This window comes from Myodes glareolus, chromosome 6 (genome assembly GCF_982192425.1).
Source record: "Myodes glareolus chromosome 6, mMyoGla1.1, whole genome shotgun sequence".
Taxonomy (NCBI): domain Eukaryota; kingdom Metazoa; phylum Chordata; class Mammalia; order Rodentia; family Cricetidae; genus Myodes; species Myodes glareolus.
In genome coordinates, this window is record NC_142031.1 from 108,898,657 (window position 1) to 108,924,507 (window position 25,851).

Consider the following 25,851-nt stretch of genomic DNA (forward strand, 5'->3'; position numbering starts at 1 on the left):
GGAGCAAGGAACAAGAGTCCTCTCTCTCCCTGCTGATAAGTTCCAGCAGTCTTCCTGGAAATCCGAAATACTCACCGCCCTAAGGGTATGAAACCCAGAGTGCCAGGAGCCGCACGAGCCTGCTCGGGGCGGCATTTCTTTGGTTGGCCGCCTCCCAGGCTACGGGGATTTGGACACAAGGACCTGGGGCTGCTGTCTCTCTTGGCACATGCATCTATCTTTCTCCAGCCACTCCTGAGAAGTTGATGGCGTAGGAAGATCGGCAAGCTTCGAGAGCCGCCTCTCTTTTTCCGCTGCCCGCAGGAGCCAGATGCAAAGCTGCCGTGGAAAAGCCAGCTAACAATGGGCCGGGGGCGCAGATCCCAGGCTGGACATTGAGAGGAGGCGAGGGCTGCGAGGGCTGTAAGGCAGACAGGGTAGAGTGGGATGGACGAAGGAGAGAGGAAGAAGTGGAAAAGAGGAAGGAAAGGCTAGGAAAGAGAGGGAAGAAAGAGGGAGAGAGAAAGAGGAGAGAGAGAGAGAGAGAGAGAGAGAGAGAGAGAGAGAGAGAGAGAGAGAATATATGAATCGGTTCTGAGATCCAGAAACTGATTTTAGGGAAAGAAGAGGAGGAGGAAAAAAAGGGGGAACCCCCAATATCTTCTCATCTTCTCTCTCCTCCTCCTTATTCCTCTCTCTCTCTCTCTCTCTCTCTCTCTCTCTCTCCCTCTCCCTCTGCTCTTTTCTCTTGCCTTAGCAGAACTTATGTGGCTGGGATGCAAGGCCCTCGGGTGTCAAAACTTTGAAGATTAATGGATTACTTTGTTAATGACTGCAGGCGTCAGGCTGAGGTGCTTAAATGATTTGTGAGGTGCGAGGCGTCTTTCCGACAGTCCCAAACAATGCACGGAGTGTGCGGGGGAGGCAGAGGGCAGCCGCTGGCGGGACCGGCAGCAGGGCTCACACGCACACACTCACACACACTCCAGGGAGCACACTAGATCTTGCAGATCAGGAGGCGAACAGGCACTCTCGCCCCCACGGACTCCGGGGCATTCCCATCCACACCCACATATATGTATTTTTGCCCTGAAAAAAGTGTAAATAAAGCCTCGATGGCCCCCAATGAGGCGTTCCTTTCTGACTTTTTTGGATCAATCAAACAGACAGTGGCTTCTTTTGATTAAAGCCCAAATTGTCATTGGGCAGAAGCAATCATGTGACAGCCAATTCGGTCCAATTTCAACCTTGTCTCCATGAATTCAATAGTTTAATAGTAGCGCGGTCCCCATACGGCTGTAATCAGTGAATTAGAAAAAAAACACCCCAGCAGCGATCTTCTATGATAGATTTTTTTTTTCGTCTGCGCTCGCCTTTTTCTTGGGCCTTGCCCCCCCAAAGCCCCTCCAAAAGAGGGAACTTTTTCTCCGAGGGGGCTCCAAGGAGAAGGCCATGAATTACGAATTTGAGCGAGAGATTGGTTTTATCAATAGCCAGCCGTCGCTCGCTGAGTGCCTGACATCTTTTCCCCCTGTCGCTGATACATTTCAAAGTTCATCAATCAAGACCTCGACGCTTTCACACTCGACACTGATTCCTCCTCCTTTTGAGCAGACCATTCCCAGCCTGAACCCGGGCAGTCACCCTCGCCACGGCGCTGGCGGCCGCCCCAAATCGAGCCCCGCGGGCAGTCGCGGCAGTCCGGTGCCCGCCGGCGCCCTGCAGCCGCCAGAGTACCCCTGGATGAAGGAGAAGAAGGCGGCCAAGAAAACCGCGCTGCCGCCCGCCACTGCCGCCTCCACGGGCCCTGCCTGCCTCGGCCACAAAGGTCAGTCCCGAGAGTCGGCCCAACGTCCCGGGGACCCTAGTCCCCCAGCGGGCTTCCCTGAGAGCGGTTATGGGGGAGGGGACCATGGGCTTCTAGGGAAGAGGGAGAGAGAGAGAGAGGTGCCTGGTGGCGAGTACCCTGCCCCTGTGGGCTCAGGAGTGGTTTTGATGGAGGAGAAAATAGATTCTGAGCTCCACAATAAGATATATATATATTTTGAGGAGGGGGGGGACTTTCTCTAACTTGTGTAATGTAGGATGATTTATTTGAGTTGGAACTGACCTCCTCTTGTCTAGTTGTCCTAGAGTTTGGCTTTTTGACAGTAATGAAGAGTGATAGACCGCTCTTGCTCAGCTAAGCAGCTGATGCATTAATTATAAATTGTGTTGTAGCTAATATAAAGTTTGCTCCCGGATGGAGAGGTTGGGGGGAGCCACAGTCAGGATTTGCTGGAAGTGGAAGAGATTGGGCTTCTCCGGGCTGGGCTCCCAGGAAAGGCAGCACAATAGCTGCACCGCATCCAGGGGCGGCCATCTTGTTGCAGTTGCTCTTTCCTGCTGTATTTATTCTCCAGTGGAATAACCCTGCTCAGACCCCTCCACCTTCAACTGTACGTGTGTCTCTCGTTGGTTTCCTTTTCCGCAGAATCCCTGGAAATAGCTGATGGCAGCGGCGGGGGATCCAGGCGCCTGAGAACTGCGTACACCAACACTCAGCTTTTGGAGCTGGAAAAGGAATTTCATTTCAACAAGTACCTTTGCAGACCCCGGAGGGTGGAAATCGCCGCGCTGCTGGATTTGACTGAGAGACAAGTGAAAGTGTGGTTTCAGAACCGGAGGATGAAGCACAAGAGGCAGACTCAGTGCAAGGAGAACCAAAACAGCGAAGGGAAATTTAAAAGCCTGGAGGACTCAGAGAAAGTGGAGGAGGACGAGGAAGAGAAGTCACTCTTCGAACAAGCCCTGAGTGTCTCCGGGGCCCTTCTGGAAAGGGAAGGTTACACTTTTCAGCAAAACGCGCTCTCTCAACAGCAGGCTCCCAATGGACACAATGGCGACTCCCAAACTTTCCCAGTTTCGCCTTTAACCAGCAATGAGAAAAATTTGAAACATTTTCAGCACCAGTCACCCACTGTTCCTAACTGCTTGTCAACAATGGGCCAGAACTGTGGAGCTGGCCTGAACAATGACAGTCCCGAGGCCCTCGAGGTCCCCTCTTTGCAGGACTTTAATGTCTTCTCTACAGATTCCTGCCTGCAGCTTTCAGATGCACTGTCGCCCAGCTTACCAGGCTCCCTGGACAGTCCCGTAGATATTTCAGCTGACAGCTTTGACTTTTTTACAGACACACTCACCACAATCGACCTACAGCATCTGAATTACTAAGAACATTAAAGCAAAACAAAGCGTCCCAACACAAAACCCCTTTGACCAGGTGGTTTTGCCTTCTTTTATTATTCCGGGAGTTTATTTTTGTTTTATTTTCTTCTTGATCTCCCCACCCTACTTTCTTAAATGTTGAGGATTTTCTGTTTAATGTTCTCCCCTGACTCAGTTTTAAAGCCATCTCTTACAAATTATGTTGGAGTTTTAGTTGTTTTACACCGAACCCAACAAGCTTCTATGTGATTTTCCTGAGAACAAAACATGAGGCCTGCAAGAAAGTGACCATAAACTGTCTTGTCACTTTCTTTTTATTTTTGTATCACATTCGGATGCATTGTCATGCGTATTTTTGGTAGAATAAATTCTCCTTTGCTATAAGTAGCTTCCTTATTTTTTCTTTCCCTCTTTCTCGAGGTTTATACTGATTCCATTATACTTCTTTTAATCTAATATAGTAAATAAAAGTCTGGTCCGTTTACCTTTTTCAATTTTAATATATTTTTATTAGGGTGGCATGTTCAAAGTCTGCAATAGACAGTAACAAAGAAGAAAGCCAGAAAGTGGCCAGGGCTTCTGGCAAGTGTTTTTTTGGCTCCCCTCCCCTAAGGGAATGGATTTGGTTTTCAGTGTTGAGACTCAAGCCACAGAAAATTAGTAATAGAAGTAGGACTGGGCTGCCTGAACTGGCCCCAGCCCAAGCTTCTGAAAGCGGAGAAAGAAAGTGCCTCCAGAAACTCCCAGATCTAAGGATGAGTAAAGTGGAGTTCCTTGAACAAGCTACCAGGCTGTAGGGCAATAATCAAGTTATCAAAAATTCATTTATTTACACACATTTGTTTCAAACATCTACATTCCAACTCCTCCCTTTCCTCTCCCCATTTTCAGTGTGGTTGATTAATCTCCCAGCTGTTGATGGGTTCAGGCAAAACAGACCTAAAAGACAGAGGAAAACAAAATAAAATAAAACAATGGTTACTAGCTGGAAACTGCATGCCAGGCAGGGTTCTTTCCAGTTGTCCCAGGATTCTTGCCCCCACATCACACACACACACCAATATTTAATTCTTAGATCTGTTTACTTTGCTAATAATAAATCATTTAAGGTTTGAAGTCAAGTTAGCAAATTGATATTTTAAAACAGAGAGTTTCTGCACCTTAGAATATTAATTAACCCAGTTTCTTAGCCAGAGAAGGAGCACTTTAAATGAAATATCAATAAAATGTGATCTAGGGTGTGTTATTGGGGTGTTCTGATTTTTTCCCCCTCTTATTTTGTCTGCCCCCTACTTTTATTTATCTATTTTTTATTTTCTGGGCGCTGTTCTGATGACTTACCGTGGGAAACAGCAGCAACATGTGCGTGGGGCAAGCTGATTGATGTTTCAGAACCCAGCTCTTAACTGCAAAGGCTTGGGAGTTACAATGAAGCCTCCATCATTCCTGGGGGTCCACTGCCTACCCTTCCCTCCACCCTCTACTCCCCCAGTTCCTCAGCCATCTTGGTGTGTGGGAACTGTGTAGGTTCAAGCCCTTGGCTCCGACAGAGCAGAGCAGGGCGTCCCGGCTGTGGCAGGCTATGCAGCTCCTGGATGAGATTCGTCCTAAGCTCATAAATCAAACGCTTTCTATGAATGAGAATGTCATCAAAGAGATCAATTGCAGGAACACATGCACAAATAAAAATCCTCTTACGTATTTGCCGGGGATCCCCGTCCGAAAGCATTAAGTTAGAAGGCGTTTAGTCATAATTCATTTTTATTGCTCTTTTAAAACAACAGCTTGGCTGAGCCGCGGATGCCAAGAACAGCTCCGGGCCTCGGTCTGTCTCCTCCTTGTTCATTCTCTTTCCAGTGAAAGAGTACTGAAAGAAGGACTTGGAGCCAAGCAAGCCGCTTGCAGAGGATTACTTCTCTCATGGCCCAAGCTCGCCTTTCACCCACTCTCCTAGGGGCTATTTAAAGAGACTTTAGCTCGATTCCTGCGTGGGTCGCTGGCTTCCTTGCTCAAAAGACCAGAGGTCTCTTACCCTGCTCAGTGGCCTTTCCGAATCCTCCCGGGTGGGGGCTGGGAAAGAATCCGGGCTGCAGAAACCTACCCAATCCAGGCTGGGGGACGTTGTCTTGGAGAGCCTCCTTGGGAAAGCATGGGCTCACAGCCGCCAGAGGCCGAGCCCGCTGTTAAAAGGGCAAAGTCTGTGGAAGCCCCGGTGTCTGTGGGCCGGGTTCCAGCGCGTGTTTGTGATCTCGAGGAAAATACCCTACCTAGGATGCCCAGGAGAACCGAGGTGGAGGGAAGGGGTTGTAGGGAGCCAGAACTAGCATAAGGAGGCCAGCGGAGGCCTGGAGCAACTTTGAGGCCAGCCTCCAGGAGCTAGAAGATTAATGCAAACCCAGAGTGAGGAGGCCCACCGACCGCTAGGAATGAGGCAAGGGGAAGAAGGAATGGTCCGCCTTCTGCTGGGAGAGCAGCTCATAGGCACTCACGGCGCTGAGCCTCTCACTTCCTGTTCCTGACACACGGGAGTCCCTTCTTTCCTCACAGCTGGAGGATTACCTTCTTAAGAGAACCTCCTCTGAGAGGGCTGCCTTGCTTTCCTCTGGTTTGATTCCTCAGGAACTGAAGCTAAGGGCAGGGGAAACTTTTCAGTCTTTGCTTCCCCCTAACCAACTTTGGGGTTGAGACAAAGGTCACGGAGAAATACCACTTCCCAAATATGTGGTTGGGGGAAATGTTTGGTTGCTACTGAGGGAGACTGAGGACAAAGGTCTACTAAGGTTTCCCTGGGGATGGCCAGGTTTGGAGGTGGATGGGTGGGGAAGGCGACTTCTATGTGTGAAGAACAAAGCACAGAAGTCTGAAGTGTGATTTCCCATTTTAAAAAACGCCTCCTCTTAGCAAAACTTTCTTTTTCTTTAGAGAAGGGAACCCTCAAACTCACACATAAATTGCACTGTTAATTTCATGTCTGAATGCAAGGCTAGAAGCATGGTCAGAGTAAAACCCGTGCAGAACTGTGCAAGGCTTCTTAGGTGACCACTGACTTTCTCTTACTTAAGAATGTGTCCATTCTCGTCTCTGGCCTTTTCTCTCCCCAAGCCTAGGGCTGATATTAAACCTAATAGTAAACAGCAATTACTGACACCATCAGCATCATTGTAGAATGAGGTTGATGGAAAACAGGACCCCTGTCCTGGGATGATGCTCACATTTGCACGTGCCTCTCCGGGGAGTGACCTGAAGGTTCACACAAACAACTACACAGTCCGTTGGAAAGTGTCCCATCCACTCAGCCATCTGTCCACTGCCCCTCCCACCTGCCAGTCCTCACCATCTTTCCCCCCCACCCCGCCCCCGGCCCCGCACTTCAGTCACGCAATAGGAGGCAGTGGAAAGACCAGGCTCTCCCACTCCTAACATCATGCCCCTCCTGAAAGAGAGAAATGTGTCGAGGGGAGGTCAGCAGACTTTGTGGGAGCTGGGATCCAGTCCTCTGAGGCCTACGGTCCGCTCCTGGGTCTCTAAGAGCGGACAGATGGCCTGCAACTCAGGCCCTCGTGCCGGCCACGTCTGCTAGCCTCATCTCTTTCCTTTGCCTTCTACCCTCAAACTCCCGCAGCAGAGTTGCTCCGGATCCTGCAGGGTTACCAGGAGCAAAGCTGACTGGGGAGGAGAAAGGAGAAGAGACCGAGGGAAGTGGGAGGGCAGAGAAAAGAGCAGGCACCCGGCCTTTCCCAGAGACCTAGGTTCCTAGGGCTTCCCCCGCCCCCTCCCGCCCTCTGGGGTCGAATTACAGAAGCTCCCGTTGCCACGCTATTGGCCCGTAGGAGTCAGGGAAGAGGGCTCTGAAATCCTCACGATGAGGACCATAGTTTCTTTTCTTTCTCTGGTCCCCTGCACGCCCACCCTAGTTCCTCCCAGACAATCCTCTGCACACGTCCCCCTACATTCCGTGGCTGGCGAGCCAGTGACGCAGCCTTGCCCTAGGCGCCGCGGTTCCGGGCTCAAGTCTCTGCTGGGGCTGGGTGGTGGCGGCCGTACCAAGCCGCCGGCCTGACGTCGGCTGGATTCCTACCCTTCCCACCCCGCTTGCTCCCGGCTCTGCCAGGGTCCTTGCGACCATGCAGAAAACTCTTGTTTACCGATGCCCGCCTCCAGAGAGCCGGGAGGCCTCATCCCCTCTCACCTCTTGCCAGTTCAGGTTTCTGGGCTGGGTGGGGAGAGGGCCGTGGAGGGTCGCCTCCCATCCCCCACATCCTGGAGGCGGAGGCGAGCAGAGTCGGGTACGCGCAGAAGGCAATCTCTACTCCCTTTGCCCCCCGTGCTCCAAGTCAGCTCTGGCAGCGGCCGCAGCAACCGCCGCGGCCCGGGCTGCCTGGGGGGGCGACCGCGCGTCACCTAGACTGAGGAGCGCCGGGGATTTAAATGCCACTGAAACGGTGATCCATCACCGCCGCAGCCGGTAAACTTTCGCAGGCAGCTCAGTCATTGGCTGACAAAGTCACGTGTCCTTCCCCTTGAGCCCTCCGCCTTCCCGCCCCGCCTCTTGCGCACTGTACATTCATATCATTTTTCTTCTCTGGTCCCATGGAGGAAGTGAGAAAGTTGGCACGGTCACCCAGGGCTTCGCAGGACCCAGTCACTCAGTGACAGATGGACAATGCAAGAATGAGCTCCTTCCTGGAATACCCCATCCTTGGCAGTGGCGACTCCGGGACCTGCTCTGCGCGAACCTACCCCTCTGACCATGGGATTACAACTTTCCAATCCTGCGCGGTCAGTGCCAACAGCTGCGGCGGCGACGACCGCTTCCTAGTGAGCAGGGGTGTGCAGATCAGCTCGCCCCACCACCACCACCACCACCACCACCACCATCACCACCCCCAGCCGGCTACTTACCAGACTTCTGGGAACCTGGGGGTTTCCTACTCCCACTCGAGTTGTGGTCCAAGCTATGGCGCGCAGAACTTCAGTGCGCCTTACGGCCCGTATGGATTAAATCAGGAAGCAGACGTAAGTGGTGGGTACCCCCCGTGCGCTCCCGCTGTTTACTCTGGAAATCTCTCATCTCCCATGGTCCAGCATCATCACCACCACCAGGGTTATGCTGGGGGCACAGTGGGCTCGCCTCAATACATTCACCACTCTTATGGACAAGAGCACCAGAACCTGGCCCTGGCCTCGTATAATAACTCCTTATCCCCTCTCCACGCCAGCCACCAAGAAGCCTGTCGCTCCCCTGCTTCAGAGACGCCTTCTCCAGCGCAGACCTTTGACTGGATGAAAGTTAAAAGAAATCCTCCCAAAACAGGTGAGTCCTGCCGGTTTGCTTGGTTTTGAAAAGGGCCAGCTGCGCTTAGTTTCCTAGGAAAGTTAATGTTTTTAAAAGCTGGCTTCTTGCTTCTGCCTAGTGTTGGCTGGAGTTGTAGTGTGTGGTATAGGGTGCTCAAGTGTGTTGGGGCAAAGGAGTTTCTGGGCCTGGCTTTTTTTGGGGGGGGGGCGGCTGGTTTAAGTGGTCTCGACGTAGGAAATGTGTGTGTGTGTGTGTGTGTGTGTGTGTGTGCGCGCGCGTGTGTGTGTGTGTGTTGGGGTGGGAGGTGTCAGTGGTGGAGGAGTTCTGTTAATATCTACAGGTTCCATTAATCACGAGCCTGACCACGCTAATGGTTGGCATCAGGTTAACACTTTACATAGACAGCATTCGTCACTGGCGCTTCCCACCCGGATTTGTGCTGAGCAGTTAACCGAATACTGCTCCAAACATGGGACAATCGGACTACGGTTTAAGAATTTTTACCTTTTCTTCTCTGTCTCTTTTTCCCTAGGGAAAGTTGGAGAGTATGGCTATGTGGGTCAGCCCAACTCAGTGCGCACCAACTTCACCACCAAGCAGCTCACGGAGCTGGAGAAGGAGTTCCACTTTAACAAGTACCTGACGCGAGCGCGCAGGGTGGAGATAGCCGCATCCCTGCAGCTCAATGAGACCCAGGTGAAGATTTGGTTCCAGAATCGCCGCATGAAGCAGAAGAAGCGTGAGAAGGAGGGGCTCTTGCCCATCTCTCCGGCCACTCCTCCTGGCAGCGATGAGAAAGCTGAAGAATCTTCTGAGAAATCCAGTTCCTCGCCCTGCGTCCCTTCTCCGGCATCATCTACCTCAGACACCCTGACTACCTCCCACTGAGGCCACTTCTGCCCCACCTCCGCAATCCAGGCTTCTCTCTAGGCTGGGATTTCTTACCCAAAGCACATTCTTAGCTTATCTTACTTTCTTTACTGTCTCTCTCTTCCTTTCTGGTCCTATCCAGGGAGCTCCTGGCCAAGATAATGTAGTTCCAGATAATTCTGTTGACTTGGTTGGATGTTAACTCCTTAATTCACATCGGGTGCCCACATCAGTTTCCGGTGGGCCCCAACATTCCTTCCTCACTGCTGTGAGATTTTTCACACAACCTATGGTTCCTTTCAGTTGTCCTTTGGTGGACAGTTCCTTTTGCCAGCAGACGTTTGCAGGAGGCAGTCGGCTCACCTTTTATCTGTAAACTGCTCTTCTCTCCCTGGCTGTTAAGTAGGACAAGCAGAGAAGAGAGTATTCGAAGGCTCATGCAGAAGAGATGCACGGAGTGTGTTTACACAATTAATTCACCCCTTAACTTAGTCGATTTCATGCGTGTGAGTTTGCTGGTTCTAAATGCTTTCTCTTGAGAGATTTATCTTTATACAGATTTTCTAGAAACATGTACGTCACATGGGCAAACTCAAAACTGGTAGTTTATGTGTGATTGTGGATGGAAAAAGGAAAAAAAAAACCCTCTCATTCAAACAGAACCAGATGCCTCAGAAGGTAGCCTCAATTTGTTCTTTCAGAGTCAAGAAGGTCCGAGAAGCCCAAAGTTCAGAACCTTTGATGTGCCACGCCTTCCCAAACTACCCATTTCTTCTTGCTTCTCTGGCCACCCTCCATTTAAAAAGTATGCTGGGTTATTTGTAACCTAAAGGTATTCTTTCAACCCCCCTTTCTTGCCACAGTTATCTTGGCTGGATCCAGTGTGATTTCAGCTGACTGCTAATGTGACAGATGGCACAATGAATGTATATTTTGTGTGATTCGTGAATAGTCTTCTGCATGTCGCACAATGTTTTGATGTCCCTGAAGTACCACACTGAGTTCTATCAGTTACCTTTTGTGAGCCTATGATAGTCCCCATTTCCTGTACAATCATGAACAGCTCTGAGATCCTGGAGAAATGCAATCCAGAGCAGAGTTTACGGGTCTTAAGATGTCTGTAATAAAAATATTCAAGTTTCGGGTATGCTTAAGCATCTGTGTATTTGGCCAGGCTACAGTTCATGGTTTACTACAGAGTAAGGGGAAGGACATATGAGGAAGGACAGAAGGGTGGTGTCTATTCTCAAAGAAGTGAGTCTTCCATCGTAGCTTGCAGCTCTCCCTATAAGCACATTTTCATCCAACTATGTCCAGTTAATGCACCAATCCTTCTACAATAGCAACGGCTACTTTATTATAATCAAAGTTCAAAATGGAAAAAGTTAGTGAAGAAATTTGTGAAGGAGATCTATTTTTGAAACAAACATGGCTACTTCCTGGGTCAAGTGCTAACCTTTTCACCTCCAACTGAATGCTGACACATATATAAACAGAGCCCCTTCCAAAGCTGAGCGCTCTCTTCAGCCAGCCTTAGGGAACCAAGAGTAAAGAGATTCCCATTTAGTCAGTTTCAGTAGAAAGCTGTGGTAAGGATCCCCTCTTCCTTTTTAGGATCGCCAGACAGAGTGTCAATATATTCTGTCTTTTAAGTCAAGTACGATCTGTTTTCAATAGAGCCTTGCCTCCCTTCCCGATTCTTTCTATCAACACCCATCCTTCCACCACTTCCTCACGTCTCTGCACAATCTTATCCCTTCAGATTCAACTTTCATGTCCTCACCACCATGGCTGTAGAGGGTGTGCATTTCTAATTCCGTGCCACACAAGTTGGGAAAAAGTTAATACTCTTATCTCTAGACTCAGACTCTTCCAAGTGAGCTCTCGTGGAAACCAACTCACATCTTTGTATATTCGAGTTGTTTCAGATCTCAGAGGGAGTCAACAAAAAATGGCGTTTCACATGGCTCTTCTAGACCTCTTGCCAATTTTCTTTTATTTTTTTTAAATGTATTTCAGGGTGTAAGTAACAATTTTAAACTTTTCCTGGTGGTGCTGGGGATGGAACTTAGAGCCTTGTATATTCTAGGCAAGTGTTGGACCAATGACACAACATCCCCATCCTCAGTTTCCACACATGTTTGGAGGCTTTGGGCCGGAAGAGCAGAGCAGAAAATCTACAGCATCACAGAGGGTGTTTTGAAAAGATGGGCTGGGAGAAAACCTGACACAACTTTGGAATTTGCAGGTCTTCTAGAACACTTGTGAGATTTCCTGCACATCCCTGTCAAGTGAGGTGGGCTTTGTGGGAGCAGTTGTTGCCTGCATATCAAGGGCTCTGGGCACCCTCCCTCAGCCGCTGGGTTCTGAGGTTGTCTGAAAGGATTCAAGTGGATGGGAGCACTTCAAAGACACCACCCTTTTCTTTCATTCCCGCCTGGCTATACTGTATCTTTTGTTTATTAGTGTAAGGCCACAAAGCAAAACAGATGGCTGGTTTTTCAAATACTTTAATGTGTTAAAGTGTCATTTGCATACCACAGTCCCGATTTCAATATCTGAAAGCAGGGTCCGACCTGCTGGAACCCTAGAGATTCCTATCTTCAAGGTGCTTGTTTTAATGTAGCTGAGAGGAAAAGAACGATAAATTATGGTTAAACATCCCTAGCCTTTCCTAGGTTGTAGAATAAATCAGCTAACAAGCAATGCATTTAGGAGACATTAATATACCTTTCAACAAGGAAAACCTTTGTATCTTTTTAGCTGTCCCAATCGATTAAATCAAAGGCGCTTAACACATTCTATTTCAAGGTCTCTCTCTCTCTCTCACTTTTTATTTTTTTTTTCCTATTCTGGTCTCTGAGGGGCACAGCTAATGCCTTGAAAAACCACAGAAATCGTAACGGAAACAGCCTGAAAAAATGGACAACCGAAAATAATATTTTCTTTTATACGTTTAAAAATGAAACAAAGGTCTTAATCAGGGATCCCAGGTAATTGTAAGACAAAATTTGTTTTCAAACATCCCTCCTCCCCCCATTTTCTCTACCTTCATCCAAAGTATTGGTTAAACCGGGGTGTCCTCAAACTACCCTGAGTTAGGTCTCTGTGACTGTGAAGTCTGCTTTGGCTTCACCTTTGAGAGTTTACTTTTGGAGGCTATTCAGATGCAGCGGTGTTTCCCTCTGGGGCAATCAGATTCAAACCGATCAATATTTACTCAGTCTGAAAGGGTTGTTGAAAAGGCTGCTAACAACAAACTGCTTAGCTGCTCACCCCTGTTTAATCTCAGGTTCACCGAAAGTTCAAGAAGAGATGAATGCAGTGAGGGGGTCACTTTAGAATGAGTCCCAGCAGTTTATCTGAGCTCTCAGCTAAAGGCAACAATTACAGTTCCATCCCTCCTTGGGAAAGGGGCAACCTTCCTATTATTCTTTTGCTAAACAATGTTTACTAGAAATTTAAAACACTTTCCTCTTCCCTTTTAGTTCTTTTTTTTTGGGGGGGGGGAAGGGCTTCTAGCTGCCCTCCCACCGCGCTTCCTCTAGCTTTCTGTCAACCACTCAGGTTTCAGTTAAAATTGACACTGAATACTTTTTTAAAATGCTAAATTATTCTGACAGAAGAGTTCCGACTTATTTCAGATGCTGTGAACTAAGAAAAGGAACACATGAAACTCGTTGGGTCATTAACGCCAATTTTTGAGAAAGTGTGGAATAAGACTGAATTGAAATGTATTTCTTTTGGGGGAACACAGGCAGTAGGAGCCCTAGTATCTGAGATGGCTGTTCAGACAGGAGTGGGGGGCAAATCTGACTTTTGTGGAAGAAAATCTGGGACTGGAAAAGGAGCTTTAATGATTTACACCCTCCTAGAGCATAAACTGCTGAAGGAAGGAAGCCTGTGGGGACTGGTGTGTGGAAGATCCTGGACACTGAACCTAATTGCTACAGCTCTTCAGAGGTCAAAGTTCATGTAATCACTGCATAAATGCATACTAAATAGGGGTTTATTAAGCTTTCTTGATGGCTGAGCATGCCTGTGAAAAATGGCCACTGCTGTTTGTGTTTCTTCCTTAGGAATAATCTTTTTTGAAGAAGGAACTCTAGGTGTTGGAGTCTAATTTACCATTTTGAGAGACAGGTGACCTTTCTGTTGTAAAAATTCGAAGTCAGTGAACGGGCAGTACCGTTCTCTGTACTGGATGGGACTGCAAAATGTCTCTCATTCCTGGGGAAGCTCAGAAGCTTTCAATGCATTCGAGAACGCAACTTAGCATGTCCTTGCCAGATAAGCTACGCTAACCCGGGGACTCTCAAAGATTGGAAGCCTGCTTGGCGCCTCCCAGAAGCGCTGCCTTAAAATCCCTTGTGCCTTCATGACCAGAATTGAGTGAGGCCCATCTAGCTAAACAGTCCTTTGGAGAATCAGAAAAAGAACCCAGTGATAATTGATTTGAAGGAGAGCCAATGATCGGTACCTAATTCTCAGATAAAAACTAGGATATCTTAGAGCCTAAATCCAACCCACTTTTACGTTCTAAAATTCTAATTTTGCTCTTTTTTCTCCATTCTTTACCCTGTGTGCTTTCTCTCATTCTAATTATTGTTTACCCTGGAACTACTGAGTCTTTGAAACACCTTTAAATTAAATGTTTTTATCTTCTTGCTTACATAGCACAGTGTTGGCCTCTTCCTCTTAAAGGCATATAGTCTTAAAGTACACAGGAAGAGCACGAAGACACACAATTTGCTTTTAAAACCCAGACTTAGAAAATAAGTGAAATAGTTTTCTCCACCTAAATTGGTCTCCATTAGATTGACAAGGTCTTCACAATCTAAGGAGCTTCAAAATGTAAGTAACATCCCAGGAGCCTTGAATCCTTTATTGTTTTCTTGTTTGTTTGTTTTTTCTTTTCTTGTTGAGTTTGCCTCCTGACTTGTTCTGACCCACATTTCTTAATTTATCCATGACACACTCATGTTCTTAAGATGCCCAAACTCCAAACCTGAAACAGTAACACACTTTCTGCCTTCTCCTCCTCCTCCTCATCCCCATGGGGGTCCACTAATCTCAGCAGAACCTGTTGCCAGCAAAGGCAACACGGACTGGCAGCGTTTGAAGAGCTGAACTGGAAGCCTCAGAGAGTCAGTGCCCTATTTTTAATATGGTCATTAAGTACAGCTGGCTTTGGATCGCAGGGCTGCAAACCAAGTTTCAGCCAGGCAGCTCCACTGTGTGGGGCTAGCCTTAACTGCTTTGCTTTTGGGGGGCGGAGTCTAGGGAGTGGGAGTTGGGTGTATGTGACAACCCCGAAGCTCTAATTATATCGGTATTCCCTTCAGATACTATGTTTAGAGTTTATTGGAAATACATAAAAAGCTCAATGTTTCTTTTTCAACATTTCCAGGCACAACTAAAACGCTCATCTCCATTTTTTTCAAGATTTTGAGTTATTCCGATTAAAAACGTCCTGTACAAAGATTCAATCACAAAGCTAATCTATGGGAATCAGGTCGTGCGTGGACTTTCACTTTAGAGTGAGTGGTTAATGACTTAGGGAAAAAGTCTGCAACTGCTTGTAACACAAGATAAAAAGGGTGAACATTTTTCTTTTCAAACTGGGATATTTTTAGCTGTATTGGACCTTTTACAAACTATAGTTTGCATCTTGGTAAAGGAAGAATCATCACTCACCACAAGAAGAACGGTTTGGAGTGGGAACTCCACTCCTTCGCCCCCTCCCGCGATCTCGCAGAATAGCGAGGGTGCTGCTTTGGTCAAATTTGAAAGGGGACTTTGCATTTTGAGAAGCAAATGCGGTCTCTCATTCAGGGACAGCTGTGCCGGCTTCCCAGCTGGGAGACCGCGGACTGGGGCTTGGCGGTGCTGAGGGTACCTGCAGCCTGCTGCAGGGTCCTGAGAGCCAGGCTGCTTTCCTCACTAGCCTCGAGTTCTGCCTTGTTCTCTGAGAGTAGAGCGTTGCGACCTCGGTCCGGTCCATGCCCTTGCTAGCTCACTTGGGAGTCAGTGGAAACACACCTCCCGTGGCTACAAAAGTCCCCAAGTCTGTCTCAAGGAAGAAGAAAGCCTCTGTGTTCTTTTCTCGCCAGCACAGTCCTGCTTCCAGATGCTGCTGAGGTTGTCTCTTTCTTGGTTTTTGTGGGATCTGAGGAGATCAGAACCAGGACACAGGAGGGAAAGAGACCTAGCACAGCTTCTCAGGAGAAGCCCAGGCCCAAGACCTAGAGAGCTAGCTACCTTCATCAGTCCATCTTTCTAAGACTTGAAGGAGGGGCAGCTTGTCTCTCAGCTCCACCCTCACCTCAAGAAACTTGAGAATGAGCTTCCTTTTGTAACTTCACTCTTCTAGTTCAGTCTTACACGCCCAATAGTCTCCAGTATGTCAGGCTGGTCTGGAACTCATCTTGAATTTCTGATCCTCCATCCTCCACCTCCACAGTGCACCACCACACCACATCTCCTAGGGCTCCCTGTGTGCTTAGGGAATGCTCTACTGACTGAACTATGACGTCAGCTCCTAAACTCAAGAGATGCTGAAAAGCAGCCTTGGGCTTTTACTTTCACAGTGGAATCAGACTCCATCATAGAAATTTCCCTCAATCTTTACTCCTCGTTTTTTTCTAGGAAGTTTCCTGTTCTATTTTCCATTCGTTTTGCTAAACCCCTCCTATGAACGTGTGTGTGTGTGTGTGTGTGTGTGTGTGTAAACACCTAACTGCGATGTGAACTAGGCTATCCCATAATGTTAGTCTTGACTCTCCGCCTGTATCTCAAGCTTCTTGAGGGCACAGCTCTTGACTTCTGGTGACTTGGAGCACCATCAGCTCTTTGTAGTCAAAAGAACTCTGGATTATGGGGCTGGAGAGATGGCTCAGCAGTCAAGAGCATTGGCTGCTCTTCCAGAGGACCCTGGTTCAGTTCCCAGCACCAACATAGTCTGTCTGTAACTCTACACCCTCACAGAGGCACACATGCAGGCAAAACAATAAAAATAAATAAACTTCTGAGTGATGCAACACTCAGAAGGCAGAGGCAGGTGGATCTCTGTGAGTTCGAGGCCTGCCTGGCCCACAGAGTGAGTTCCAGGACAGGTTCCAAAGCTACAGAGAGACCCTGTCTCAACACCTCCGCCCTGCCAAAATAGAAAGTCTTGGTATAATGTGATTCAAGTATGCATTATAGTCATCAATTTAGCAAGCCCAACACCTCAAAATTCACCATCTCTGTTGTATTTTCAAATTCCTAGTATGAAATATATAAGGCATTATCATTGATTGCATAGGCAGCTGTACTGTAAAATCCCAGAATTTATTCCTTTATCAAAGAATATCATTACTCCTTTTCCTCCCTCCCTCCCTCCCTCCCTCCCTCCCTCCCTCTATCCCTCCCTCCCTTCCTTCTTTTCTTTTCTTTTAACTTTGGAGCCTGTCCTGGAACTAGCTCTGTACACCAGGTTGGCCTTGAACTCACAGAGATCCACCTGCCTCTGCCTCCTGAGTGCTGGGATTAAAAGAGTGTAACCACACTTAGCTTTTGTGAGATCGAGATTTCAAATCTACTTATGAAGGTGCTTATGCATACAAACCTGTTTTCCTTCTCTCACCTGCAGTATAAACTTAGAGAAGCTGGGTGGTGGTGATGCACGCCTTTAATCCCAGCACTAGGGAGGCAGAGGCAGGAGGATCTCTGTGAGTTTGAGGCCAGTCTGGCCCACAAGAGCTAGTTCCAGGACAGGCTCCAAAGCTACACAGAGAATCCCTGTCTTGAAAAACAAAACAAAGCAATATAAACTTAGAGATAAGAGATGGGAATTGTGCCCAAGGCCCCACACGTGTGCCCTTTCACTGAGCTTTCACTCTGCCTCTCAGGTCCTTAAATTATAAAATGACTATTTTTGTTAATGTTTAAGTTGTCCTATCCAATTTATGTGGCTTTTCAATTTCCTGAAATTCTGAGTTAGAATTATTCTGAGCCAAGCCCTGTGACAAGTACAAACTCATGTAATCCTCACATAGCCCCAAGAAGAAGCTATTTTTGTTGTCTTGATTTTGCGATAAGAAGAAGGAGTGGTCCAGGATGTTAAGTAACTCATCTACGGAATCCAGAGCACAAACTCTATGCACTTTGCTGTCTGCACCCCAGCCCGGCTGCTAAGCTATCTTTAAAAGTGAAGCCATTGAGGCTCAGAACATGCTAGCAGCAAGAATGTAATAAAAATATTTACTCATATCTCAAATATGCCTTTAAGCCCATAGTAAAACAACAATTGAAAATTAATCAAGGCTGAACACATGACTCCCCTGTGCAAACATCATGACCCTAATCTAAATACCTGAATCTGTGTAAAAGCCAGATGTGCTGGTACAGGCCTGTAACTCCGGTACTCGTTGGGCGAGATGGAAGGCAGAGACAAGAGAATATTCCAGAAGCTTTGGGCAGACTGGCTTGGAGTATACAGTACAGTGACAAATGACTGATGAGGTCCTGCTTCAAAACAAAATGCTGGGTACTACATCAGAAGTTGTCCTCTAACCTCCTCACCTGTACCATGCACAGATGCACACTTACACACAAGCATGTACACACGCGCGTGCACACACACACATACATAAATAAATACTTCAGAGATTAATTGCATGCTGGATATAATAACATTAATAATTACTACAGTTAGCATAGCAATTACAATAGCAACTAAATATTTAAGGTTTTATATATATTGTATGTACAATATATAAGATGCATATTAAAGGTTATATGTAATAACTAAAAGCTATTAAGAAAAAGCAGATATGAATGACCAGGTTTTGACCAGACATTTTCTCCTAGCTAACAAGAAACTGGCCAATTTACTTTGTTTCTTCCATTTTAGAGTTTCAAAATTTACATCTGTGCATGTGTATGTGTGGTATACTATGTGTGCACACATGTGTGTTCAGGTGCACACACCTGTGTATGTGAGTGTGGAGGCCAGAGGTGGATTTCAGCCTTCTTGCTCTAATACTCTCCAATCTGTCTTCTGAGGTGGGGTCTCTTACTGAGCCTGGAGCTCTTGCTTTTGGCTGGACCAGATGATCAGGGAGCTCTGGAAGCCATCTTTTCCTACCTTCACAGGGCTGGGTTGATAAATCTGGCTTTAATGTGTTGCTGGGGATCTGAACTCAGGTACTCACTTTGCCCACTAAGCCATCTTCCAGCTCTATTTCAGACATCCTACCCCCTCCCCTTGAGACGGGGTTTCTCTGTGTAGCCCTGGCCATCCTGGAACTGTCTCTGTAGACTAGGCTGGCCTTGGACTCAGAGATTCACCAACTTATTTTAGAATTTTTAAAACACATTTTTATAGATGAGGCAGAGACAACATCATGAGAGTCAAGCTCCCTATTCACCATGCCCAAGTTATTTATACAGGATGCCAGCTCCTCGGTTCCCATTTGATTCAGGTACCATGGAAGCTGAGGGTATTCTGCATCCATTGGTGAAAGAATTGGGTTGAGAAATTGTGCAAAGGCAGTGTCCCTTTGTTAGAGTTAGGGGAGAAGGAAATGGGAACATTGTCTTGCAGAAATAATGCTGCTAGCTAAAGCCATGAGGACCTCCCACCAATCTCACTGTATTGGGGACCATTTTGAAGCAAGAATGTTACTTGGTGCTAAACTTTTGTTATCCTAAATTTGACAACATTGGCTGGAATTCTAACAACTAAAGAGAAAGCAAAACCAAAAATATAGTTTTTCAAGATCTGGATAAAAAGTCATGTTCCATGGGCATATCCTGATACAAAAGGAGCTTTCTTCTAAGTGGTGACCGGGTTTGGTTTCATTCATGGAAAAGCACCTGTTCTCCCCTGTAAGTCACCAAGGCCGTCCTGGCAAGGCTTGTCACCACCTGGCCCCTCGCCCCAGCTGCTGCCACCACCTTTTTGGTTCGTGGCTATAGGAGACAAGCTTGTCATGTGCTAAACAATAAAAGATTGTTATTCTCCTTTAGTTGTTTCCCATCTTTAGTCAAAAGTTGGGAAATCCATCTTGTTCCATTCTTGGCCTTTTGACTGTCAGACGGCTTCAAGCTGAACTTAAAGGTTCTCTGTAAAACCTTCTGTGGCTCTCAGGTGACCGAGTCCCTGCTCTGCTCTCCTTCAGCACGTTCCTCTTCTCATTATTGGATTTTTTTTTTCGACACAGGGTTTCTCTGTGTAGCTTTGGAGACTGTCCTGGAACTCACTCTGTAGACGAGACTGGCCTCGAACTCACAGAGATCTGCCTGCCTTTGCCTCTTGAGTACTAGGATTGGAGGTGTGTACTACCACCACTTGGTGATTCTTATTTTTTTTAAATATTTATTTTTGTTTTTTTATTTATGTTATGGTTTTTATTTATCTATTCATTATTCATCTATCTACCTATCTATCTATCTATCATCTATCTGTCATCTATCTATCTATCTATCTATCTATCTATCTATCTATCTATCTATCTATCTTTGAGTTTATGTGCACCCTGAGCTTGTGTGCAGGGGCCCTAGGAGGCCAGTTCCCGTAGCTGTGAACTGACATCTGGGTACTGGAAACCAAACTTGGACCCTCTGCAAGAACATTAAGCTCTCTTAATTGATGAGCTATTACTCCAGTCTACGCGACTTTTTAAAAATATATTTATCTATTTATTTTTTGCAGCCAGGGTTTCACTGTGTAGCTCTGGATGACTGTTCTTGATAAACTGACCAGCACAGGATACGATCATGTTAGCCCACCCCAGCTTCTCTCTACCACTACCCTGGCACACGGTGAGAAGACTTTGGGTCCTTTCTGTAGCATTCCGATGTGGTTCGTGACACCCTTCCCTCCCAAGGCTGCAGTTTTTCTCCGTGTTTCTGAAATACTTTCTCATCGTTTCCTAACATTGAAGTTCAAAAGTAGGTAACTTAAAATATAAATTCTCTAAAAAAAAAATCAATCGTTTTATTTATTTTTTTATTATGTAACGAGGGATAAAGGGCTTAAAATGCGAATGTCACTTGAATTAACATAGAGACTAAAGCTTATTGAAACTAAAGTGTAACCCATCAGTCAATCAAAAAGTGTAAATAACTGATAGGAGGGTCCTTTCTGTCTTGACAGGGGGGAGAGGTCAGAGAGAAGTCGGTGTTTGCGCCTTCCCAGGGACCGGAGTTCAAAAGGTCATCTGGGAAGCTACAAAACATAGCAAAAGAGACTTGGGGACGTGGATTTTATATTTATTTTCTTAATGTCTCATATTCAGAGAGCTGGACTATGGCACAGGTGCTTATGCCGTGAAAGCAGTGGGCTCTTTAGCCCACAAACGGTGTTCCATAGGATTTAAGATCTGGAGTGAGTGTGTGTGTGTGTGTGTGTGCATTTTAACAAGCAGCTTCCTCACAAAGGGATTACATTTCCAGAGGAGCTAAAGAAAGGGTTTTGTAATCTAGATTGAATCTTAAAACATCTCAACAGAATCCTCTGAGCACTTTACTTGATCAGCTAAATGATGCTGGGGACGCCTTAGGCAGAGAATGCTTGAAGAAAAAAATATAACTTGGTTTTGAGCCAAGCTCCTTAATATGGGGGCACATTCACAAATATATACACACGATAAGTGGCTAGTATCAAAGACCTTAGGTTTATCAGATATTCCCACAGGACTATTTAAATAGCTCAGGGTGCTTCACAAACTTCTGGTTTGTTTTCTTAACCCTTTTAGAAGTAGAAACTCAATAGGTGCCAAGGTCTGGAACTATTCAACTGGTTGAAAGCATGTTACATATCGTGTGCCAAACAACCAGTTTGCCACTTAATTATTTATTTAGTAGTTATTTATATCCCCCTTGAACTAGAAGCAGAGCCCAGGGACCAAATGTCCTAGGTTTTTACTTCTGGAACCACAACTGGCCCGCAGCGGGACATTGTCTCTTTAGAACCTGGTGAAGCTAGTGGGTGGTGGAGCCCATTCCAAGTCAAATAATGTTCTACAGTTTTATTCAACAGGAACAACTAAAATGTATTTCGCGTAGCAGATCAATGCCAAAGATTGCACTAAAATGCCCTTCTTTTCCTTCCTTCCACTCTATCCCCTTCCTTCCTTCCTTCCTTCCTTCCTTCCTTCCTTCCTTCCTTCCTTCCTTCCTTCCTTCCTTCCTTCCTTCCTTTTCCAGACTAGATCTCTCTACTTAGCCATGGCTGGTTGCCCTGGAAATCTCTGTGTAGCTCAGGCTGGCTTTAGACTCACAGATGTCCACCTGCCTCTACCACCTGAGTGCTAAAATTAAAAGTGAGCACACTATGCCTGACTAGAATGCCCTTGAAAACATAACTTTCTCAGCACCCCAAAAGCTTGGTTATGTCCTTGTCCTTTTAATACTATCCCTAACTTTTACCATTGTATTAGTATCCCTGTTTTTGTGTTTCATACAAACCAAATCGTACTAGGTGTTATATGTTCTCTCTCTCCCCCCCCTCCTCACAGTCTCATGGGTCCTAGCCTGGCCTCAAACTTGCTATGTAGCCTAGGATGCCCTTAATTTTTGATCCCCCATCCTCTGTCTCCTGAGCACAGATGTTCCAGGCATGTACCACCATGCTGGGTCATGTTGTTCTGAGTACTAAACCCAGTACTTTTTATATACTAGGCAAGCACATTACCAGTTGAGCTACGTTCCAAGTTCAGTATTATACATCTCTTAATATCTCTATGATTCATTAGCATTTATAATTAGCAATAATTGCCTTTTTTAAAAAGACCACTGTGTAGTACTTCATTGTAGAAATAAACTAATACAAGTTACCTGTTTGTTGCCATGACACTTCAGGTGTTTTAATTTTCCCTACTTCTTTTCCTCCCTGTCTTCTTCCTCCTCTTCCTTGTTCTGTGGTTATGGAGAATAAACTCAGGGCCTTGCCATGTCAGACAACGGCTTGCTGCCGAGCTACACTTTTAGCTTCTAAGTAAATCAGCTTTTAAAGAGATTTTATTTTTTATTTACAGTTTGTGTGCTTGTGTTACATGCCTGTTAGTGTAGGTGCCCACAGAGTCCAGAGACATTGAATCCCTCTGTAGTCAGAGTTATCGGCTGTTGTCAGTTGCCTAGCACGGGTGCTAGGAACTGAACTTGGGTCCTTTACAAGAGCAGTGTGCGCTCATAACCGCGGAACCACTTAAGTAAACATTTTATGACCATTCTTGCTGCTACCCTTTCAGACTCTAAACCCTTGTCTCTGGATCTGTTACTAAGTGTGAAATTGCTGTGGCCGAGGCTAAGCAAAGAGCACTTTCATAGACGCTGCCACACAGTTTCCAAGACGATTACCCTGACTTTTATCCCCGTTCTCCCGGTCGGAGTGTTGCAGTGACTCCGCCTCCCTGCCAGGGCTTAACATAGCCAGTCTTTAGTCTTTTGGGAGAGTGATTATTTTAATAACTCCTTAATAATAAATCTGCGGTGTCAGGACGTGACCCAACACTTTGTTTTATTCACTTAGACTGAAATCACGTGTACAGAGCCAACAGTGCCACCCAGAAGTGTGGAGAAGCAGCGACCATCAGCCGCATTGCTTATGCTTCTGGCAGAGGCTCCACAAAGCTCTCCACAGGAGCGACTAGAGGCAGGACCGCCCTGTGTTGCCCAAAGGACCCATATTCCTTCCAGTTACTATCTCACCGCAGTGGTGGTAGCAGGGAGGCTTGCTCCTCTAGCTTGAGAGTCTCTTCTTCATTTTAGCATTTATTTTACCCCTACTCCCGAGACGACAGTGTCTGGGTGTTGCTAAGGACCTTTTCCACTGAGCCTTGTTGAGAAGCGGTCACATTCATTTATCATCACCTACAGAGGTCCAGGGAACATGTACTCAAAAGCTGCAAGATAATAATCCTTGGATGAAGTGTGGATAAAGCTCCATCTCTGGGGGAAAAAAAACATGCCCTTTATTTGCCCAGAGAGCTGTTTCATAGAAACACGGTGAGGCTAAGTGGTCCATTCAGGATTTAGCTGTTACCCCTGATGTTGACAGCAACAGGTAGGTCTGAGCTAGTGAGCCATGGTAGGCATGGTGCAAAACACATGGCAGCAAAAACATTTGCTTATCTAAGAGTATACCCAGGAAAGCAGAGGCAGAGCACCCCAAGATGTTTGAACTCTGAATCAAGTGAGGGCTTTACGGACCTGAGAATACAATGCATTTTCAGTATTTCTGCCCACTCCACAAATACATGAATCAGATTAAAGAATAGCTAGAGAGACTTGAATTAAATGCATATTCCCATAATGGTTATTATCTTTTTTCTTGACCTGACATTATTAAAGCAAGCTGAAATAACAGGAGATAAGTAGCTGTTATAAATGAACCATTAAGAGGAACAGCAAGGCAACATTACCATTGATCTCTCGTGACTTTTACTTTATAAAAACTAATGTACTGGATTGCTATGGTGTTGCCTACTTTAATAATAAATCTGTTGTGTCAGGACAGTGACCTGATGTTTTCTTTTACTTTAATTTATAGCATATCGATCTAACTCTCAGACTACCTCACCTTATGAGATACACACAACCATTTCTTCGTTGAAAGACAAAAGAAGCCTGGACTTGAACCACCTGGTAGCTCTTTTCTCTTCCTCACAGTACTGAAGTTCAAATCTAGGGACTCACACATGATAAGCAGGTATTTTATCACTGGGTTTTAACGTTAAGTCTTTTCTAAGTTTTTAAAAATGGCTTTGGGTAGACTTTCACTAAGTTTCCCAGGCTGACTTTGAATGTGTTATCATCCATTCTCAACCTCCTGGTCAGCAGGGATAACAGTCCTAGGCTGTGAGATTCAGTTTTTTGTTTTGTTGAGATATGGTCTCAGTGTAGCCCAGGCTGGTTTTGAATTTGGGATCTTCTTGTTCCAGCCTTCAAGGGTTGGGGATTACAGGTGTGTACCACCATATGCTGAGGAACAATCTTTTTGCACACTGTGAAGAATTGTCACTTGGATTGGCTTAATAAAAAGCTGATTGGCCAGTGGCCAGGCAGGAAGTATAGGTGGGACAGCCAGGATGAGAATGATGGGAGGAAGAAGAGTAGAGTCAGAGGAGCTTCTGGTCAGGTGCAGAATGGGTTGGATACACAAAATGGCATAGAGATAAAAGCCATGTGGCAGAATGTAGATGAATAGAAATGGGTCAATTTAAGTTGTAAGAGCGAGTTAGTCATAAGCCTGAGCTATTGGCTGAGCATTTATAATTAACATTAGGCCTCTGTGTCAGTTATTTGGGAACTGGCAGGCAGGACAGATACTTCCACCTACACCCATGCCTGGTTCTGGAAAGACTTTTAAATGAGGATTTCTACTCAATCAATAGTCCAATAAATTTGACTTTGTCTTCAAGTTTGTCATATCAAAAAATGAGATGTTAGGATCCATCATCAAAGTTTATTTTTAGATGTTTTGAGAAATCTGAGAGGCCCCCCCCCACACCAGTTTCAGAGGAATGAGGATTAGGGATATGTTTTAAGACACTAGCTGTTGTTTTTTGTTTATTTATTTATTAGTGAGTCATAAAGTAGAATAAGAAAATGAACTCAAGCAGCAGACAGTTTAAAGTAACAACATTGAGCATTGATGTGGTGCCCTTGGGCCTTTTCTCTCCCTCATACAGGCTGTGTCACTATTTTGTTTATCAACACATGCCAGGGTGCCAGGTACCACACCACCATTCTCTCACAGGATCCAGGTTACAGACTTCTTGCTGCCTTAGATCTCCACCAATGACCCGCTACTGTTGGGCCTTGGCCCATCTGCCCACACCTGGAACCTCTGTCCAGCTTTCAACTCCTGAGCTTTGCACACTAGTTGCAGGGGAAAGTGTAGTGAGTCCTTTAATAGACTCTGTGAGGCCTGGGTGGTGGTGGCATTAGCCTTTAAACTCAACACTGGGGAGGCAGAGGCAGGCGGATCTCTGAGTTCAAGGCCAGCCTGGTCTCCAGAGTGAGATCTAGGAAGCCAGGGCTACACAAAGAAACCCCATCTCAGAAACAAAACAAACAAATGAAAACTCCCAAACTCTCTGAGAAGGAAGCAGGAAGCTTACCTCCTTTTGTTTGGTGCTTGCTTTGTATGTCACAGTACTTTTTTGTTGTTGTTGTTTTGTTTTTGTTCTTTCAGACAGAGTTTCTCCTATAACCCTGGCTGTCCTGGAACTCAGTTTGTATACCAAGCTGGCCTTGAACTAACAGAGGTCCACCTGCCCCTGCTTCTAAGTACTGGGATTAAAGGGGTGCAGAACTATCACCGACTGTATGTCACAGTTCTTAATGAAGGACATTATCAAAATGACCATGTATCATTTGCATATCACAAGCATAACTCGACTAAAAAGGTAGCAGTTTAGGAAACCTATCCTGTTACTGTTATTTCCCCCCATCTAATGCACATAGCCACATGGAAGGAACCAGGTGTGGTGGCACACACCTTTAAC

At 46.1% G+C, this 25,851-nt stretch overlaps 2 protein-coding genes and 1 long non-coding RNA gene across 4 annotated transcripts; 2 read left to right on the top strand and 1 right to left on the bottom strand.

Moving 5' to 3' along the window:
- The first annotated feature begins 82 nt into the window (after positions 1-82).
- Hoxa2 (homeobox A2) lies at positions 83-3,573 on the top strand. Its single transcript, XM_048440354.3, has 2 exons — positions 83-1,807; positions 2,453-3,573. The coding sequence occupies exons 1-2, from the start codon at positions 1,432-1,434 to the stop codon at positions 3,190-3,192; spliced, it is 1,116 nt and encodes a 371-aa protein (XP_048296311.1). The 5' UTR covers positions 83-1,431; the 3' UTR covers positions 3,193-3,573.
- Positions 3,574-3,991: 418 nt separating this feature from the next.
- On the bottom strand, positions 3,992-7,661 carry LOC125404449 (uncharacterized). The gene is made up of 2 exons (XR_007233281.3): positions 7,376-7,661; positions 3,992-4,125 (listed from the first exon to the last, which is right to left on the bottom strand). It is a non-coding gene; the product is annotated as an uncharacterized LOC125404449 (long non-coding RNA).
- Positions 7,662-7,664: 3 nt separating this feature from the next.
- Positions 7,665-10,499, top strand: Hoxa1 (homeobox A1). 2 transcript variants are annotated; one of them, XM_048440353.2, is made up of 3 exons: positions 7,665-8,202; positions 8,406-8,500; positions 9,015-9,153. In XM_048440353.2, exons 1-2 carry the CDS (start codon positions 7,843-7,845, stop codon positions 8,463-8,465), a joined length of 420 nt encoding a protein of 139 aa, XP_048296310.1. In that variant the 5' UTR covers positions 7,665-7,842; the 3' UTR covers positions 8,466-8,500; positions 9,015-9,153. The 2 variants fall into 2 exon arrangements, with proteins under 2 accessions (XP_048296310.1, XP_048296309.1); XM_048440352.3 differs by having other exon boundaries at positions 7,665-8,500; positions 9,015-10,499.
- The last annotated feature ends 15,352 nt before the right edge of the window (positions 10,500-25,851 follow it).

Excerpts from the sequence above, each read along its gene's own strand:
- Hoxa2 (XM_048440354.3), top strand. The coding sequence starts at position 1,432 with ATGAATTACGAATTTGAGCGAGAGATTGGTTTTATCAATAGCCAGCCG. Across the intron at positions 1,808-2,452 it reads TGCCTGCCTCGGCCACAAAG|AATCCCTGGAAATAGCTGAT; the intron begins GTCAGTCCCGAG and ends CCTTTTCCGCAG.
- Hoxa1 (XM_048440352.3), top strand. The coding sequence starts at position 7,843 with ATGGACAATGCAAGAATGAGCTCCTTCCTGGAATACCCCATCCTTGGC. Across the intron at positions 8,501-9,014 it reads AAGAAATCCTCCCAAAACAG|GGAAAGTTGGAGAGTATGGC; the intron begins GTGAGTCCTGCC and ends CTTTTTCCCTAG.